General features: G+C 39.1%; 1 protein-coding gene across 1 annotated transcript; it reads left to right on the forward strand.

The window, feature by feature from the left end:
• The first annotated feature begins 15,884 nt into the window (after positions 1 to 15,884).
• Positions 15,885 to 18,133, forward strand: LOC104854155 (protein kinase C iota type-like). The gene is given in 2 exon segments (XM_033756664.1): positions 15,885 to 16,974; positions 16,977 to 18,133. Coding segments are annotated over 2 exon segments (2,211 nt in total). The 5' UTR covers positions 15,885 to 15,920.
• The last annotated feature ends 792 nt before the right edge of the window (positions 18,134 to 18,925 follow it).

The raw sequence follows: 18,925 nt of genomic DNA on the forward strand, positions 1-18,925 counted from the left end.
GTGAGGAATACATAGAAATAAATGCACACACACACACACACACACACACATACATTGAGGTAAAACTGGGGAAATGTCAAGAAGATTGGCGAACTGCTTCAATGTCAACCTCCTGGTTGTGATAGCATAATATAATTTCACAAAATGTTACCTTATGAACAAACTGGACAGTCATGTGAAAGAAATTCAAGCATGGCTAAGCTAGGTGTGCCGCACACACATCTCCTAGCAGGCTAGGGGATACTCAGGAGTTTGAGCATGCGCACTCTCGTGCGTTGAGACTGGTTTAGAGCCTGTGGAAAGACATCCCGTTCCTCCGATTCGCTGCCTCCATCGCTCGCCCAAATGATCACCTTATATAGAAATATGAGAGCATCAACCAATCATGTTATGCCCAGCATACAGTGTCCCTCCCCTTGCTCCTTGAGTATATAAGTGATTCCTCTACCTATTAAAAATGGAAGTGTTCCAGCAACCTCCCCAGAGTCTGCTTGGTGATTCCGGGCCTCACCCCCTGATCCGAGCATCAGAACCAGAGTAACTGTATGACAACAAACAGACAAACAACAACACAGTCATAGCATCAATGTTATTAGGCAAAATTGGACTTGAGTCTACAGTTTATTAATGTAAAATGCAATATCTTTGAATATGAGTAATTTTTAATGATATCATCTGTTTTAAGATGAGTAAACTGCTGGAAAATACTAACAAACATTGTGCTAAATAACCCCTTACTTTCATTGTGACTTATGATCCTCCTGAAAGAAGACTTTCTGTAGTCCCCATTCTAGATTACCCTTATTTACTTTTCCTCGTTTTGCTTCTTCAATCTAGAGTAAGATTTCTCATTTACTTGGAGCACGCATTATGAACAAACATGGAAAAAAGCTACTTGACGTAGTTGCCTGAATCACGGAGGGGGGTAATGCTGACTGGTAAATTCACATTTCCAAAAATGTGGCTTAAGAAACAGCACTTCATACACCATGAAATTCTCATGTAGCTAATTAAATTCACATGAGTGTTACAGTGACGGCTGCAGGTGACCATTGTTCCTATGTGACTTATGTGTTACTAGCTCACATCCAAGCCCAGAAAATCAGTTCCTGTGCTGAGTTCTCCAGGGAAAAGTAACACTGCAAGTTCTGATTCTAATATATTCTTTTAAGCCAGATCTGAAACTTCTACTTTGGGTTTCTGAAATAGTCAAGATTAATTACTGTTCTAGTTTTTTTTTAACATTTTTCACAAGGAATAAGATAAGTTCTGTCAATTACCTACTAGCTCTGTCAATTACCAACTCATTAAAAGTCCGTGAGCAAGTCATGTAGCTGTGCCGATGTCTTACCCATCTCCCCACTGATGGACTCTGTGTCCTGTCTCACCCTCTCACTACTGTCATGGTCAGAATCTAAAAGTTGCTCTGATGTGACTTCTTCATAATCGCTCCTTCTGTGTTCTTTGACCCTGCTTTCTGTCTTTCCACTGACACTGTAATTCTTTGAACTTGACTCCAAAAACATTTGCAACTGTCAGGCTTTCTTCCCCAAACTTCCTAAAACCTCAAACATATTCTATATTAGTTTCTAAAATTTTATAGTAAGTTTCAGTAAAAACAAAAAAATATTTAGTTTATTTTTCATTTTGAGTAGTTTCTATTGCTGTGTCTCAATTTCATTCTTTTTTTTTTTCCTTAGTAACCATTTGGCAATTGATCTGGGAGTATTCCTCGCTTCATATATTTATTTTTTAATTTCATGTGAGTCCTTTTTTTTTTTCACATGTTCCATTTGTTTCTTCTTCAATTTAGTGGTATATTTTTCCTTCTGAATGCATGCAGCTTACAATAGTAGACATTTCAAGATGTCTGGGATTTCTAAACATCCTGTCATCTTTACCACTTTGTTATTTGTCTCTACTGATTTGTGTCTTCATGGTTAAAGGTAAATTTTTCATGCTTCTTTAAATGCCTCATTTTTCTCCCTAAGTTAGGGGCAGGATCAGATTTTATTCTCTCTTTTTTCATGTGAATGTGAAATGGTTACTGTATCATTTGCTGAGATGACGTTCATTTCTGTCATGGTTCTACAGCCCCATCTCTGTTAAACTTAAATGTGCATGTGTGTATATTTTTTCTGCCCTCTCTCATTTATTTTACCATTCTGTTTTCTTTTCTCAGTATCATAGTATCTGAATTACTGTAGCTCTAGACAAACTCTTACAACACTTAGAACAAATAATTTCAAATAACCCATTGGAGTCCATCCTTATTTAAAAATGTTATATTAAAATATATTCACTTTATAACTCAAAGCAATGCCTGCTCAGGACCCAGTTTCAGAACCATCACAGTATAGTGCATGTGACCATAAATCACACACAAGTCAATGTATCATCTCTGATGTATAGAATTAATGTATACATTAAAATATTTTGGGGAGATAGACATGTTATAAGAGATATTTTTCAAAATAGGCACAGAATTACTTCTAATTATAAACAAACATGTTTCACATAACTATATAAATAACATGGTATCAGAATAGGCAAAGTGTAATTGGAAGTTTCACACAATTGTATAGGAAATGTTCATTTTTTTTGTACTTTAAAGATTTTTATATAGGTAACTTTATTTTTTTAGGAGGCATGGAAATATTTATTTGGAAGAACATAGTACACACTCAGAATGGAGGGCGGATGCTCAGAGAATTAAACAATAATTTTCTGGAGCTGAGAATACATATGATTTTCTCGAGGGTTTGGAACCCAGTGGGATTTGTGAATCTGTGGCACATTCTGTCTTGGTTTAGAGGAGAAAAGCATGGCTCACCCACAAGGAGATAAAGGCCATTTTATGGGTGAAAAGTGTGGACCCATTCTATTTATTTTAATGAGGAATTTAAGGTATTTGCCCCAAACCCATTATTTGAAGTCTTTCAATCTGTCCCTTTCACATGCGATTTCTATATATGTTACTGTGGACAGGATCAATTACAATCTGCTTTCTATTTATCAATTCCATTTAGTTTTCTAAACCTGGAAAGCCATTAGGTAGCCAGGAGCTTCAAGTTCAATGTTGCTTACTGTCTAGCAAAAGGCATTTTGTTTCTCTACTGTGATTGATACCAACGTTTCTTTCTGGAATGCAGAGTTAGAACAAAAAGCCACAAAGACTGATGTTCAGCAGATAGAGTTTGCATCGTTCTATAGTGCTGAACTAACTAAACCTCTTGCCACACAACAAGCAGGTGAAGATATTTTCACCTGTGTAAATACGGTCATATTCCTTGCTACCTGTCAAAGTCAGAAAGTCTTGTGAGCTCCCTCTGCAATCCAGATATTGTGCTCTAAAAAAGCTTTTGGGCACTGACAGCACCTCACAGAGTGTTATCTTTTGTACAAGACCAAGCTAGCAATCATGGCCATGTTCTTATGAAGATAATGACCCTGTTTGTCACTGCTAGGAATTATGTGGAACCCCATAAGCTTCTGGAGGAAGTTAGCATTGCTTGTTTTATATAGGCAGTTACTGGCGACTTCTCTTGGGAATCCATCACCCAAAAATGGAAGCCCAAAACACAGTCACTAAAGCAGATCCCCAACTGTTCGCCCTGGTAGCCTACAGTCTTTGCATGTGACATACTTACCATTTTTCCTCATAGGTCTCTGTTTTGTTTTTGTTTTTGGAACCCGTGATCAAACTCAGGACCTTGTGCTTGCGAGGCAGGTGCAGTGACATTGAGCTAAATCCCCGATTCCCTCGTAGGTCTCATAAAATAAAATCTGTTGGGCCACTGAACAGGTTCTCCACGTGAGGTCCAGGAACAGATAAGGGCCACTCTTTAGAGCCAACATCTGGACTCAGCAAACAAAATGCCTCTTCCTCTAGTCTGCAGGCACTAGCCACATTTGGGATATTATCAGCAGTCTTTTGCTAAAGGTATTCCCTCTGCTCTTTTTAAGAAAATTTGACAAGCTATCAATGGGCTTCTGTTATGGGTTATTTGTGTTGCCCTAAATATGAATGTGACCTCCTCTGACAGCTGGCGAGCTGGAGATCTGAAAAACTCGGTGGTCCATATTCTAGGCATCAGCCCCTACTTCTTCCACTTTTCAGATTCATTGCCTTCTCCCCAGGTGGCACATGACTCATGTCCTCCTGAAACCCATGGACGTCATGTCACGGCACGTCAACGAATACCAGGGAGAGGAGATGAGAAGCTGAGGACAAGAATACACCCTTTGGGTCACCAGGCTCCACCTCCTAATAACAAGTCAGCTCTAGTGCCTGTGATACAGCACTCTATGTTCCACACACATGAGAATTTGGGGAGACATTTTAGATACAAGCATAACACACATATTCGGCCATCTGTTTATTCTTTGCCTTGGGGTAGAAATCCATCACAAAGTGCTGTGGGCCCAAAATGCACTTAATGAAACTAACGTAAGAAACACTATAGCGTAGAAGCATAGCATACTTTATAGAGCATTCGTTCATACTTGTGATTGCATAGCCGAGTGGGAAATGTGGCTCAGTGTCACTCTTGCCCAGTATCACCAGATAGCGGTGCACTGTATACTGCTACCCTGGAAAGAGATTGAAATTCAAAATCAAAGTATGGCTTTCACTGAAGGTATAGGTTTCATGGCGTGTATTTTGCATCACTGTGAAATAAAAATAAATTACAAATTAAACCACTGTAAATCAAGGGCTGTTTATCTGAAATATATTTCATATATTTATTTTTCAATGTCTTCAATTTTAAGTAGGTCTTTTTAAAAGAAATTTGTTTTTCCCCCCATTGCTTTCCTATTTTACTCTACCTTCTTGATCCCATGCGGATGTTCATAATAGCTTTTCAGAATGTTTGCCTGCGTGTTGTGCCCATGAGAGCTGTATTTCTCATGATTTTCTCCTGGTTAAGGATTAAACTTTGATTATAAGGGTGCCTGGTTATTTCCACTTGGATGTCAAACATTGCAAAAAATTTTTGGGGTTCATTTTATTTCACAATTTTTATTAGCATATTTGCTGTACATCATGATCACATTCCCTGTGGGGAATTGGTAAATGGACATAACACATCCTCAAATGTCTAACCACCTTCCGCTCTGCTCCTTTCTCCTTCCACTTGTAGTCCCCTTTTCATTCACAAAAGACCTATCTCCCTATTTCTTATCATCTATCATTTATTTTGCTTCCTATAGATATGAGAAACCATGCAAAATTTAAGCTCCTGCGTCTGATTTATTTCACTTAAGATTATGGTCCCAAGGTGCATCCATTTTTCTACAAATGATTCAAGTTTATCCTTTTTTATGGCAGAGTAACTCCACTGTGTGTAAACATCCCATTATTTTTATCCATTCATCTGTGGAGGGACATATAGGCTGCTTCTAAGATTTAGTTATTACAAATTGTGCTTCTGTAAATATGTGTATCACTACAATGTGCAGTCTTTAAATTGGATGCTGGATGTTTTTGTGCTTCTTTAAATAGTATTGATCTTTTTTCTTTACACACAGTTAGGTTGCTGGAAATCAGGTTTATGTTCAAGTCTTGCTATTGCACATTTTTGTATAGAGAAACCTGAAGTCTTATTTTAGGACTAATTTAGTCTCTTTCTAAAGGTGTCATTCTAAAGGTGATACTATTCTGATGGGATTCTCTAACCTCAGGCCCACTAAGTACAAACATGTTACATTCAGCTGAACAAAGCATAAACTATTCAAAGTTATGTTAGCTTTAAGAATGATTTGTTTTACCATCCCCTGCTTATTCTTTAAGTAAGTCACACGTTCAGTAGCACCATTTATGTTTGTACACGTCAGTACTCTTCCAAAGACCTGAATGTCTCATGTAACTCTCCAACCTTCCCTGTCTGTACCTCTCTTTTCTCTCCAACGTTCCGCTTGTCAAATTCTAGCCATCTTGTCTTCAATGTATTCTGCTTTGTGATTTCTGAATGCAAAAATGCATCTGTGCTCTGCTTACCTCTTTCTCTCTGAATTGTAGATTGGAAATGGTTTCCATGCAGTTAAGACTGGATAATCACAGACTAATATTATTTTTCAACATTAGCTTAGGCTTCCTAGTTTTGTTTTACCTTCTTTTCCCCCCAATTTCTGAAAGCCCTTGTTTCACATATTTTACCTAATTTTCTATTTGTCTTTTGTATAAAAATAAAACAAGTCCCTTTTACTCCATCATGGCCAGAAGTAGCCATCTCAAATCTAATCCTTATTGCATCTATTTTTTAATCTTTTTCACACTAACACGTAACTCTATAAGGGCATAAATATCTATGGTGGCTTTATTCATTAAAGCACCTAACCTCCCAGAAAAGTTTCTGACACAGAAGATAGATTTTAACATTGTAAATGTTAAAAAGTACTCACTGAACAATTACATAAATGAATAAATCAATAGTATTCTATAGTATAACTGCTCTTGTTTTATAGTACATTTTAAAGAAAAAAGACAGATACAACTAGATTTTTGGATACTTGACTAGTTTCTCTATATAGTAAATATTATATCACTATGGAAAAAATCGTAAAAATTGCCTTGTGGCTCTAAAAGTTATTGATCTAGATGATGATATTCATGATGATAATGAGTTATAATCAATTCATTTTCTCTCTACAACCTCCTTACTTTGTATTTCTGAACACTTCACTTTGACACCGAATGTGTTTTTTTAACTCATATTCTGCACTTCTCTCTGGACATCTTACGGGTGTCCTAAATTTCAGATAATCTACATTTACTCAGTGTACACATCTCACGTTAAGGGCTCAGTCCCACAGGGTTCTGCTCCAATATACCTTCACACACCAGTCACCTGTCAAGGTGATTTATTGCTTTTGTTTCTGACTGTCTACAAGTCAGAGACTAGTACAACCCCTTCTAGGATGAGATTATTTTCTGCCATGGCTCACAGAATTCAGGAGCAGAGTTTACTTGCGATATTATTGGTGTAGAGAGATGACTTGAAAGCAGAAATATAGAAGACTCACATGGGCAACATTTTTGGGAGCATGTAAATCTCCCGTGTCTTTCCAGGTGTGACACGCCTTGGATAGGACACTGTCTCCATATTTTCACCCATCTTTGGACTCTCTGAAACACATGTGTTTTAGGCTTTTGCAAAGACATCATTCCATAGACAAGAACGAATGAATCATCCGGCCTTCGTAAGCAACTCAACATTCAGCCTCTCTACCTCCCGGGAGGTCAAGAGGTGGGCGACGGGGTGCTGAAAGCTCCAGCTCTCTGGTCATATGGTACTTTCCCCAGCGACAAGCCACCAGGCTGAGGCTATTCTGCAGGTCCCAGCTTCCAGAGAAAACACTGAGCCAACTAGAAGTTTTTGCCTTCTGGACTTGTTTCTGTATTAGAGCCACATTATACAAAATGACAGAGCACCTCCCAGATCCCAAAATCTGAGGAGCTCTGAGGAGCTTATCTCACTGTATGACAATATTTCTGAAGGAATGAGAGATACTCTTAATATTTCATGTGTTCCTTAAAATCTACAATTAGGCCATATGCAATTTAAGGTTAGTTTTATAGTAGGAAGTAATAGACTTGAGTATTTATGTTCAGATAATTTTGAAAGTACCATCTCTTCTGCTCCTGCTTCCCTATTTACTTAAAGAAGGTGCAGCATCCAGGAAGCTCCATTAATACGAAAACCCAGCTGGAGGAAGCTTAAACAGTCAGTCAATTTGTGAATTAAAAAATAACAATAAAGTACCCCTGGCCTTGAAAATTGCTGTCATTAATCAGTACTAGGAATGGCTTCAAATAATAAATGAATCTAGAACCAACTGTAAAGGCAAAAGTTTATGACCCTGTTTAGGAAGATTTGTCTTAGAAAAGCCCCATCTAACAGAGGAAGACTGTGCCATTTGCCCTAGAACTTGGGAAAATAAAGAAGTAACAACAGAGAGCATTAGGGGGAAAATTACCATCTTAAATACATTCCTACACATGTCAGAGATGAACTGACTTTCCAAAGCTATTACCTGTTAATTGGAAAATCACAGAGCAGATGGAACCAATTAATCAACAATTACAGAATCACTACATTCCAAACAAAAATGATTAACGCATTTGCAAGATATGATTTTTTTTTAGGAAACTCTGCTTAACATCTCTAAAATTGGGGAATGGGCACAGCATTTCTTAGGCATTGGGGAGCTTAAGTCATTCCCAGTGGCTAAGTTTTCCTTCAGCATAGGAACAGAATTGAAATGTGGAATCCTAACTTCTGAAGGGAAAGTATGGAGGTAACTTTTATTAAGACTACTTGAGAGGGCTCATTTTTTTTTTGTTGCTATACCTGAGGAATTGTGTTAGTTGCTGATCATACAGTAGTATTGTAATCAAGGGTCTTTCCAACATGTACCTTGCTTTGTAATGTGAGGCAAATAACAAACCATCATTCAAATAAATGCCAAATTGAAGCTGAGATTAACAGGATGGAGAAGGACTACATGATGCAGTATGGAACTGAATGATGGCGACTCCCAGAAGTGGGGGACACCAATGAGTCTTTTCCAGATGTAGGGCAACTTGTTATTAAGCTCAGGAGAAAGAAAGAGGCCCAGGACAAGCAGTAATTCCAGACACACGAAACAGCCTATGCAAAGGTCTTGTGGGAAAAGTCAATGTTGCCTGTGAAAGGCAGTGTGGTTGAAATGTACAGAGCAGGAGAAAACTTGGTTATCAGTATAGGGCAGGGATTTTTGAGGCTTGTGGAATAAATTCTTTTTTCAAAGGCGTTAAGAAGATTTCAGGGGCCATGTGTGGTAAGAAGAGATTGAAAGGATTGGATTGCTGCTTTCGTAGAAGAACTCTATATGGAATTTTACCTTGCCCCTCATTTGTAACTCCTTTCTTCTTAATAGACATTCATCTAACTCAGGGTGGGCCATTAAACTTTCACTCATGTCTTCTTCATACAGCTACCAATGAAGTCTTCAAAGAGCAGAAATTCAACCTTAGCAGTCATGCCTACAATAAAGCTCACAACGTTTAGGATGACTCAAGTCTTTTACAATCCAACTAGATGTTACTTCTCCACCTTTAACTCGTACCTTTCCCTCTGCATATACTGTGTTTGGATCCCATTACACTGGTTGTCTATGAGGCAAGCCATGCTATTCTTTTTCATAATTTCAAACATTTTATTCTCATCACTCTTCCTAGAAAACCTTGGCTTTCTTCCATAACAGGCATAATCTTACCTATTCTTTTTTGTGTAAACACTTTTTTTGTGTGTAAACACTGTTTGCACTTTGCATCCCTGAACAAAGCTCTTTTCTCTCCCATTCTTGCATAGTGTTTTGTACAGCCCACTATAGCAACTTCTAACTCTAACATTTGATGTGTAAACCCTGGATCCTGAGAGTGCACTGATTACTTTTGCTATCTGAAAGTTCACAGCTCTGCTTTACACATATTGATGATTTAACAAATATTTTTCTTTATTTTTAGCTTTTTTTCCTCTTGAGTTTATTGCTGGGCAGAACATTTAATGCTGCCAAGCACACAAAATGCTAGAGACACAGCTGGATATGGTGGTGCGCGCCTGTAATCCCAGCACTCCGGAGGCTGAGGCAGGAGGATCTCTGTGAGTTTGAGACCAGCCTGGGCTACATAGTGAGTTCTAGGTCAGTCTCAACTACGTAGTGAGACCCTGTCTCAAAGGAATAAAGCAAACAAACAAAACGCTAGAGACAACAAATGCACAAGCTGAGGCAGGGATCTCTGTGAGTTTGAGACCAGCCTGGGCTACATAGTGAGTTCTAGGTCAGTCTCAACTACGTAGTGAGACCCTGTCTCAAAGGAATAAAGCAAACAAACAAAACGCTAGAGACAACAAATGCACAAGAAAAGTGAGTGAACGTCCCTTGAATGGGGTCACAAGCTCATTCAAGAAAGAAAAATGCTCTCAGGATAAAAAGATACTGTACTGTGTGCTCCAAATGCTGGCAAATTATACACACAAAGCAATGTAGCAGATAACTCTAAGAGTTATGTACTTTGTGCTTTGAATAAAATATTCAAACAGAGGTGCTTTGAAACGTAAATATTTCCTAGATTTTAGAGTACAGAAGGATGTAGCTGCACGCCAAGATGGCAAGTGGGATGTCAGTGTCCGCCTTCAGGTGCATCCCCACACCCAGCAATTCCCCAGCCCCTGCGGGTCCTCAGACAGATAACTGCAAGCTTCCCAGAGGAGATTCCAGTCTATCTGGGATGGAAGCTGTCTGCACATAGGCTGCAGAACTGGTTTTTCATTTTTATTTTGAAATTTGTATTAGTGTATGTTTGTGATCCATAGTGAATGTACTCACCTTAGGGTCCTGGTGGGCACACATTTCACACGTTGATGCTTTTCACTTCCCATTCCCCTTGTCCAGTCTTCTGTGCTCCCCAGTTGCTCTCCCTATCTGCACATATCTCCGTTTTCTATACACATGATTTTATTTTGCTCTTTCACTTATTTATACTTAGAGTTTTTCCTGCAGAGTACAACGTAATGTTCAACGTTCTGTGTCTGATTTATTGCACTTAGCATTTGTAGGTACTGATTATTTGATATGATATGGAAAATTTCCCAGAAAGCATCCAGAAGAGAGGGGGGCAGGTACAGAGAGGAGGGGGGGAGAAGAAGAAGGAGAAAGAGAAGGAGAAGAAGGAGAAGTGGGGCAGGAGATCCAGGGAGCTAAGGGGGAGGAGAAGAAGAAGAAGAAGAAGAGGAAGAGGAAGAGGAAGAAGAGGAGGAGGAGGAGGAAGGAGGAGGAGAAGAAGAAGATCCAAGACAGAAATGAACATCAGTGAAACAGTACAGACGATGTAGAGAAAACCTCAGGCACCCTCAGCCACATGACCTTTGACAAAGTGATCAAAAACACACTAAAGTAAAAGATTACCTTTTTAAAAAATGATGCTGTGGGGCCGGGGATTTAGCTCAGTGGTTCCACCGCCTGCCTCAAAGCGCAAGGACCTGAGTTCAATCCTAGGTACAAAAAAAAAAAAAAAAGTCCAAAAATTATGCTGTGAAAAAAGTTATCCTTATGCAGATGAATCCAACTCATGTGCTACTAAAATGAAACCATTTGGATCAAAGACCTTGATATTAAAACAGAAATACTGAATCTTCTGGAGGATAAACTAAGTAAAACCCTTAAAGATATCAGCATAAGCAAAGACTTTCTGGACAGAACACCAATCGCGCAAGAAATAACACCAAGAATCACCTACTGTGATTATATTTAATTGTTTAAAAAACATATGCACAGCAAAACAATCACCAGAGTGAAGAGACAATCTACAGAATGGTAAAAAAAAAAAAAGAAAAAACATGCCAGCCACTCTCTGGACAGAGGACTAATAACTAGACTATCTAAGGAATTTTTAAAAATGACACACTCATACAAATAAAAGACAATCAAAAATGGGCAATGGAAATAAATAGATACTTCTCAGGAGAAAAAGTATAAAAAAACAATAAGTACATAAAAAAATGTTTAACAACTTTAATTAATAGTGCAAATCAAAACAACACGGAGATTCCCTCTTACTCCCATAAAAGAGTAGCTATCATCACGAACTCCAAAACAGTAAATGCTAATGACCTTCCTCTTTAACAAGTTCCACATCCAAAATTCCTCATTGTGTCCAGAAATACCACCAGTAGGTCTCAATACAGATAATGCCATCTTTCCTGCAGGCAAAGAGATTTCTATAAAAGAATTTTAAGATCTGCAAATGTGTATCAACATGACCCAAAGTGGAGGGGTGAGGATGCTACATCAGTGGGTCTGGGGCATGACTTAGGGAATATTAATTGATGTGGAAACAATTGTAATGTAGGTTTTAGTGTTACGTGGAGTTGGGTGAATGTACTTCTAGTTTTTACTAGGGTAATTCTTTAAAACTTCAATATGACAAGATGGCTTCCAGTGAATAAAGTGGAGGTGCCAGACTTCTTTGGAAGAATAGAAGGCTCAGAGACAAATAGCACTTGGAAATGACTGATGTGTAAGCCTTAAGAACACGTACGGTAGAGAACACCCAGTGTAGTAATTCTTACACATTAACGTGCATCCCAAGCGCTGGAGGATTTTGTTAAAATGCAAATTCTCATTCAGCATATTTAGATCAGTGCATGAAATTGTGGTGATCTTATAGCAGCTACTCTCCATAAAGTGTCTAGCAGAAAACACTGTATTGCCTTTTTTAAGACTTTCACAGATACATTTGTGTAGGGGAGAGAAGGATGTGGGAGAAGTTTGCTGCTGCCTGTCCTCACAAGTCTGGGCTTGACAGAGAGACACTGTCATGTAACTAGCACCTTTTATACTACAGGGATAAACATAACCTAGAATGACAGGCTAAACTGATAATGATCAATCAGAGACCACAGTAAAAATAGGGTTGCCTTGACTTGTAAGAATCTAGGATGATGGCTAAAACATAATGATATTTCTATGCACAAGATGTCTTGGTAGCCAACCATTGTGTGGCTTGATTGGAATAATTAGAAAGAAATCAAGAGCTGGGCATGGTGGCACAAGCCTGTATTCCAGATTTGGGCCAGAAAACTGTTAGAAAAACCAAAAAGGATTCAAGAGACAGAGAATATATTTGTCTGGAAGCCAGGAATGGAGTGAAGTACTAAACTGATTCAAACCCCCAGATTTATTGAGGAAAAAGAAAACCATAGAGTTGTGCTGAGCACAGATGTTTGTTTTAGGTAGCGAGGCAGGCAAGCAAGGCATGGTGACAGTCTGGACAAAGAATTAACTTTTTTTTTATTGTCACCTCAGGAGCTTTTTTATTTTCCCTTTAAGGTCCATCTCTGTGTGAGTTGCCCAAACATCCTGTCTTTAAGATGTCTGGATCCTTGGAATTAGCAGTCTTCCACTTTCTGAGCAGACACTGACTTTTGGGTGTCTCAAGGAATCCTACACGTGTATAATCCCAGCTCTCTGGAGGCTAAACCAGGAGATTTATTGTGAGTTTGAGCCACTGCATAGCATGGTCTTATCTCAAAAGAAAAAAGAAGTAAGAAAGAAAGAAAGAAAGAAAGAAAGAAAGAAAGAAAGAAAGAAAGAAAGAAAGAAAGAAAGAAAGAAAGAAAGAAAGAAAGAAAGAAAGAAAAAGGGGAGAGAAGAAGAAAGAAGAGGAGGGAAGCCACGAAGGAAAATTAAGAGTCGCTCTTAACCCCTTCCATGAAAAATAACTAGCCTTAAGTCAGTTCCTAGATTTGAGTCAATTCAGCTCTAGAGCTGATTGACTCAAGAACTGACTCAAGAGCAGTCTGGATGCCCTTGAAGAAGGAACCTGAAAAGCCACTGTAGGAATACACAGAAAATAGTTCTCCAGTCTTCTTCCAAAATGCTAAAGCTACTTTGTCAGGATTAGTTTATGCACTGGAGAAGGTAAACTTCTAAAGTTTTTTTCTGAACTTGCCAGGTCAAAAATATCAATCCAATAGCTCCCAGATGACACAAAAAAAGAATAATATAAGATTGATAGGAGTCCACAAAAAAGCAGGAGAAAGTACAAGTGACATAAAAAATTGTTCACAGAATTAGTGAGAGAAAACTTCCCAAACAGAACAAAAGAACTTGACACACAGGTAAGTGAGACATATGACTCCAACTAGTCATGATAAAATAAAATCTATGCCCAGACATATAATAGTCAAGATCCCAGAAACCCAACAATAACAAAATATTACAACAAGTTAGAGAAAAGAAGCAAATCACATGCAACGGAAAGCCCATTGGATCACAGCAGACTTTTCAACACAAACCCTCAAGTCAAGGAGAGCCTGGAGTGAGGTATTTCAAGCCTTAAAAGAAAACAACCTCCAACCTAGACTGATGTATCCTGTAAAACTATATTTCAGGATTGGAAGGGAAATAAGATACTTCCATGACAAAGAACACCTGAGAAACTTCATGAATATCAGACCAGTGCTCAATACAATTCTAAACAATATCCTAGAAAAAGACAGTGAAGATCACAACTCCATGAGACCCAACAGAACAAATAAGGAGAAGAAAGAAATTATAGGGAGAGGGGAATAAATAAAAAAGAGCCAACAACAGAAAAATAGCACAATGATAATGATGAGAATAAGTCATTACATATCAGTTATAACTATTAAGATTAATGGCCTCAATTCATCAATCAAAAGAAATAGACTGGCAGAATGGATTAAGAAACAAAATCCAACAATATGCTGTATACAAGAAATGCACCTAGTTCAAAAAGAGAAGCATAGATTGAAAGCAAAAGGATGGAAAACAATTCTCCATGAGACAGGAACCCGCAAAAAAGCAGGGGTAGCTCTCTTATTTGCAGACAAAGTAAATTTCAAACCAAAATTAATTAAGAGAGACAAAGAAGGTCACTACATCCTAGTAAAGGGAACAATCCAAGAGGAAGAGATGACAATCATAAATGTATATGCACCAAATACTAATGCCCCAATGATACAAAACTAATATAAAGGGACATGAAAAACCACATAAGCACTAATGCAGTTGTAGTGGGGGACCTCAATACCCCACTGTTACAAATAGATGGATCATCTAGACAAAAAAATCAACAATGAAATACTAGAACTGAGCCAATCTTTTGAACAAATGGACTTAATAGACATCTACAGAGTGCCCCACCCCACAAAATCAGAATGTACATTATTTTGGGCTGCACATGGGTCATTCTTCAAAAAGTGGATGCACACTGACTGTACTCTTAAATGAAATTGATAGGATGCACATTTGTAAATACTGAATAATTTGTTTGGTGCGAAAATCTAAAATTATAAATAAGGTTCAAAATGTATTATGGATATTGTGCAACTGGAGGAAAAGTTCTGAATGAGTAGGAGAAGTAGGAAGGGTAGGGGAAAGGTAAGAAGGGAAAAGAAAAAAATATGAGAAAAGGAAAAACGTGGAAACAAAGTCCTTGTAAATAGGGTTAAGGGGGTGAAGAGAGGGCAGGGAAATGGAGAGAAAATAAGAACCAAGATACATTGTGTGAAAGTACAAAATACCAATGATTAATGCAACTGTATCGCATATCTAAATTGTACCAATGAACTTAATGAAAGAGAAAAACAAAGAAAATGGCTCCTTTGTATGGAAGAGATGCCTCAGAACATGCACTTTTGGATCATTTTGCCATTAATAAATCACACACACAATCAGGTAAGAAGGTTCCTGAGTGTAATCCCACCATTTTGGGTGGCTGAGGCAAGAAAATCACCACGTGGCATCTAAACCTGCCAAATTTAGTGATTTAACTAGGCCAGATTACTGTTGATTCTTTTATTTATTGATTAGAAAAATAAAAATTATACATTTGTTTACCATGTGCAACATATTTTTGAATATGTATACATTGTGGATTGGTTAAATAGACTTATTAACATGTATAACCTCATTACGTCTCATTTTTTCATTGTGGGAAAATAAAATTTTCTTATTCAGCAATCTCCCCACATATATTATCCATCATTACAATCGCAATGACTTAGTGGGTATCTGAAAAAATTACAGGAGGATATAGTTCAACGTGAAGAGCCAAGGTTCAAGGCCAAATATTTCAAAAGTAAAAAACTCAGTAGTTAGATGATACATCAGATAAAAAGATACACAGATAGATGTTGAAATTGATAAAAATAAGTGGCCATTGATTTATTTAGTATGGAGACAAAGATGAGCCATATAGGTTTTTCTGTGGTTGTGGAACCCCAAGACATGACCGCCCTTCCTTGGCAACATCTCCAAACAGAATGTGGAACCCTTGCTAACCGGCCTCACAATCCAGTAGCAGCCGTCTCCCAAGCTCACTTGGGCGGAGACGGTCAGAAGCGAACATGCTGAGCTGCTTCTCCACTCCGCAAGGCGGCAGCCTCAGGACCCCAGCCAGAGAAAGTATCTGTGAAAGATTGAGAAGACGGCTGACTCCATCCAGCCGCTGCAGGCCGCACTGCAGCAGCCACACGACTGTCACAGACACCCCAGGGAAGGTCTCCCCGGGAGTGACCACCAGTGCCCTACCAAAATCAAGGCGCCCCAGGGAAGTCTCCCTAAGCCCAAATACCACCGGCGCAGAAGCTGGGAAGAGCGCAGGGCAAGTATCACCACGCCCAGAAACACCCAGTCACTCTGGGCAGGTCTCCCCAGAGCCAGACACAGAAAACCTAGAGAGTCCAAGTCCAGGGGCAGAGACCGAAGTCACAGCCCTCGGCCCCCAAGAGACACCGAGAAGCCTCGTGTACATCCACCCGGGTCTGGCCGCTGCTATTGGAAACAACTTCACAGAGAGCCTTGTGGAACTCCGGCCAGTATGGTCCGTGCAGGCAGTCAGGCCGCACTCGCTCGCCAAGCGCTTGCCCATTTTCCTGGACAGCCAACCCGTCTATGGTCCCTTCTTCCCGGGCACCTCCACCACCCACACCTCTACCCGATCAGCTCTGATTTTGAGAAGAGACATCATGACGTCTTTTGAGAATTACAGCTCCTCCGAGGGCCTTCGTGATAAAGATCGAGACGTGTGGTGTTTGAACAATAAACAGCTTTTCACCCCAGATTGGATAGAAGAGGAAGGAGACCCGTATACTGCGTCACCTCAGTTGGAGTTAGAAGAGGCCACTAGGCTTTCTAAAATAAAGGATTATGAGCTCTTAATTCCAGCGTTGCCTTGTGAACCAGAACATCCTAAAGTGCCTTGTCCAGGAGAAGAGAAATCCATCCGGCACAGAGCTGCAGGCCGCTGGAGAAAGCTGTATTGTGCAAATGGCCACCCTTTTCAAGTCAAACGCTTCAGCCGTGTAGGGGGCCTTGGCCGCCAGGTGTATACGTGCACCCGCTGTAAACTCTCGGTGCACAAGAAGTGCCACCAACTTGTCACAGTTCAGTGTGGGCAGCGTTCCTACCATCAGAGCCCATGGTGCCAGTGGATCCATCAACCATGGCGTCAGACCCTGCGCAGACAGCGATCCCACGAGACAGTTCAACTCATGAGGCTTTAGAACGAGTTGATGAAGAGAATGAAACAGTGAACAACAGGGAAAGTAGCAAAGCTTCACCTGGTTTAGGTCTTCAGGACTTCAATTTGCTTCGCGTGATCGGCAGAGGAAGTTATGCAAAAGTACTGTTGGTTCAACTGAAAAAATCCAATCGTATGTATGCAGTGAAAGCAGTGAAAAAAGAGCTGGTCAACCCTGACCGGGTCCGGACAGAGAAGCACGTTTTGGAGCAGGCATCCAACTGTCCTTTTCTTGTTGGACTACATTCCTGCTTCCAAACAGAAAGCAGACCGTTCTTTGTCATAGACTATGTAAATGGTGGAGATCTACTGTTTCATATGCAGCAACAAAGAATACTTTCTGAAGAACCTGCCAGGTTTTACTCTGCACAAATCAGTCTGGCATTCAACTATCTCCATCAGCGAGGGATACTGTACAGAAATTTGAAATTGGACAATTTACTGCTGGATTCAGAAGGGCACATTAAACTTACTGACTATTGCATTTGTAAGGAAGGCTTACAACCAGGCGACACGACCAGCACTTTCTGTGGCACTCCTAATTATCTGTCTCCAGAAATTATAAGAGGGGAAGATCATGGCTTCAGTGTGGGCTGGTGGACTCTTGGAGTCCTGATGTTTGAGATGATGGTTGGAGAGTCTCCATTCCATCTTGTTGAGAGCTTTGCTAACCCTTATGAAAACTCAATCGATTATCTCTTGCAAGCAATTTTAGAAAGAGACATTTTTGTACCTCACTGTCTTCCTCTAAAAGCTGCAAGTGTCCTGTATGGTTTTCTGAACAGGGCCCCAAGGGAACAATTGGGTTGTCATCCTCAAAGGGGATTGGCTGATGTTAAGAAGCATTCCTTCTTTTGAAATGTTAACTGGTACATGATGGAGCAAAAGTGGGTGGTGCCTCCCTTTAAACCAAATATGTGTGGGGGATTCGGTTTGAACAACTTTGATCCTCACTTTGCTAATGAACCTGTCCAATTCTCCCCAGGTGACAGTGACATAGTGAGGAAGATCGAGGGGTATGAATTTGCAGGCTTTTAGTATAACAATACTCTATCCATGTATGGAGAAGAATGGGTCTGAACCTCATTTTTCAGCTATGCATTCTGCTTATGTTGCCATTTAATGCTTGGAAAAACTTAACAGCCTGGGTAGAATTAACCATTCCATAACTGTCTGGAGTCTAATTTTAATTTCTTGCTTTGAAGTTATATTTAGTTATAATACTTACTTCTTATAGTCTATCATAAAGAATACTGATTTTTTTGTGGTTGTTGATAGAGTTACTCTTTATCATTTGACTTAAATAAAATGAGGCAGTTGCTTGTTGACCAACCTTATAAACACATTCCATTGGTGAGTGGAGACAGACTGCCTAACATTTTTTTCTTGGTATTTACCATACAGAAAAATAATTTGTCTTTTAAATAGAATGTCTTAACTGTGCTTGTTTTTCTCCAAACCACATTACTTGTATTTTTAGGCCCCACTTTATGTAGTTATTAAGGAAATCCAAAAAATAATAACAATTTTGAATATGTCTATGGAAAACACATATATTATAGTTCTATATCCTTAAGTTTCTTCTTTAGTAATTAGGGTAACACATGAAATAGATAGTAGAGTTCATTTTAGGAGCATGGCTCTACTGATTTTTTAAGAATAATTAGTGGTTAGCAATTTATTTAAACAGTTTCCAGATGCAGCATTCTTCGATTTATTTTAGCATCATTTTTTGCAAAGGACTTCTAAAGTGACTGTGATTATCTAAATAAGTTTAATAAATGTCACAGTCTTAGTAAGATGTAAGTTTAGGTAAGCTAAGTTTTAAAT

This window comes from Fukomys damarensis, unplaced genomic scaffold (assembly GCF_012274545.1).
Source record: "Fukomys damarensis isolate Sample0158 unplaced genomic scaffold, DMR_v1.0_HiC HiC_scaffold_27, whole genome shotgun sequence".
NCBI lineage: Eukaryota > Metazoa > Chordata > Mammalia > Rodentia > Bathyergidae > Fukomys > Fukomys damarensis.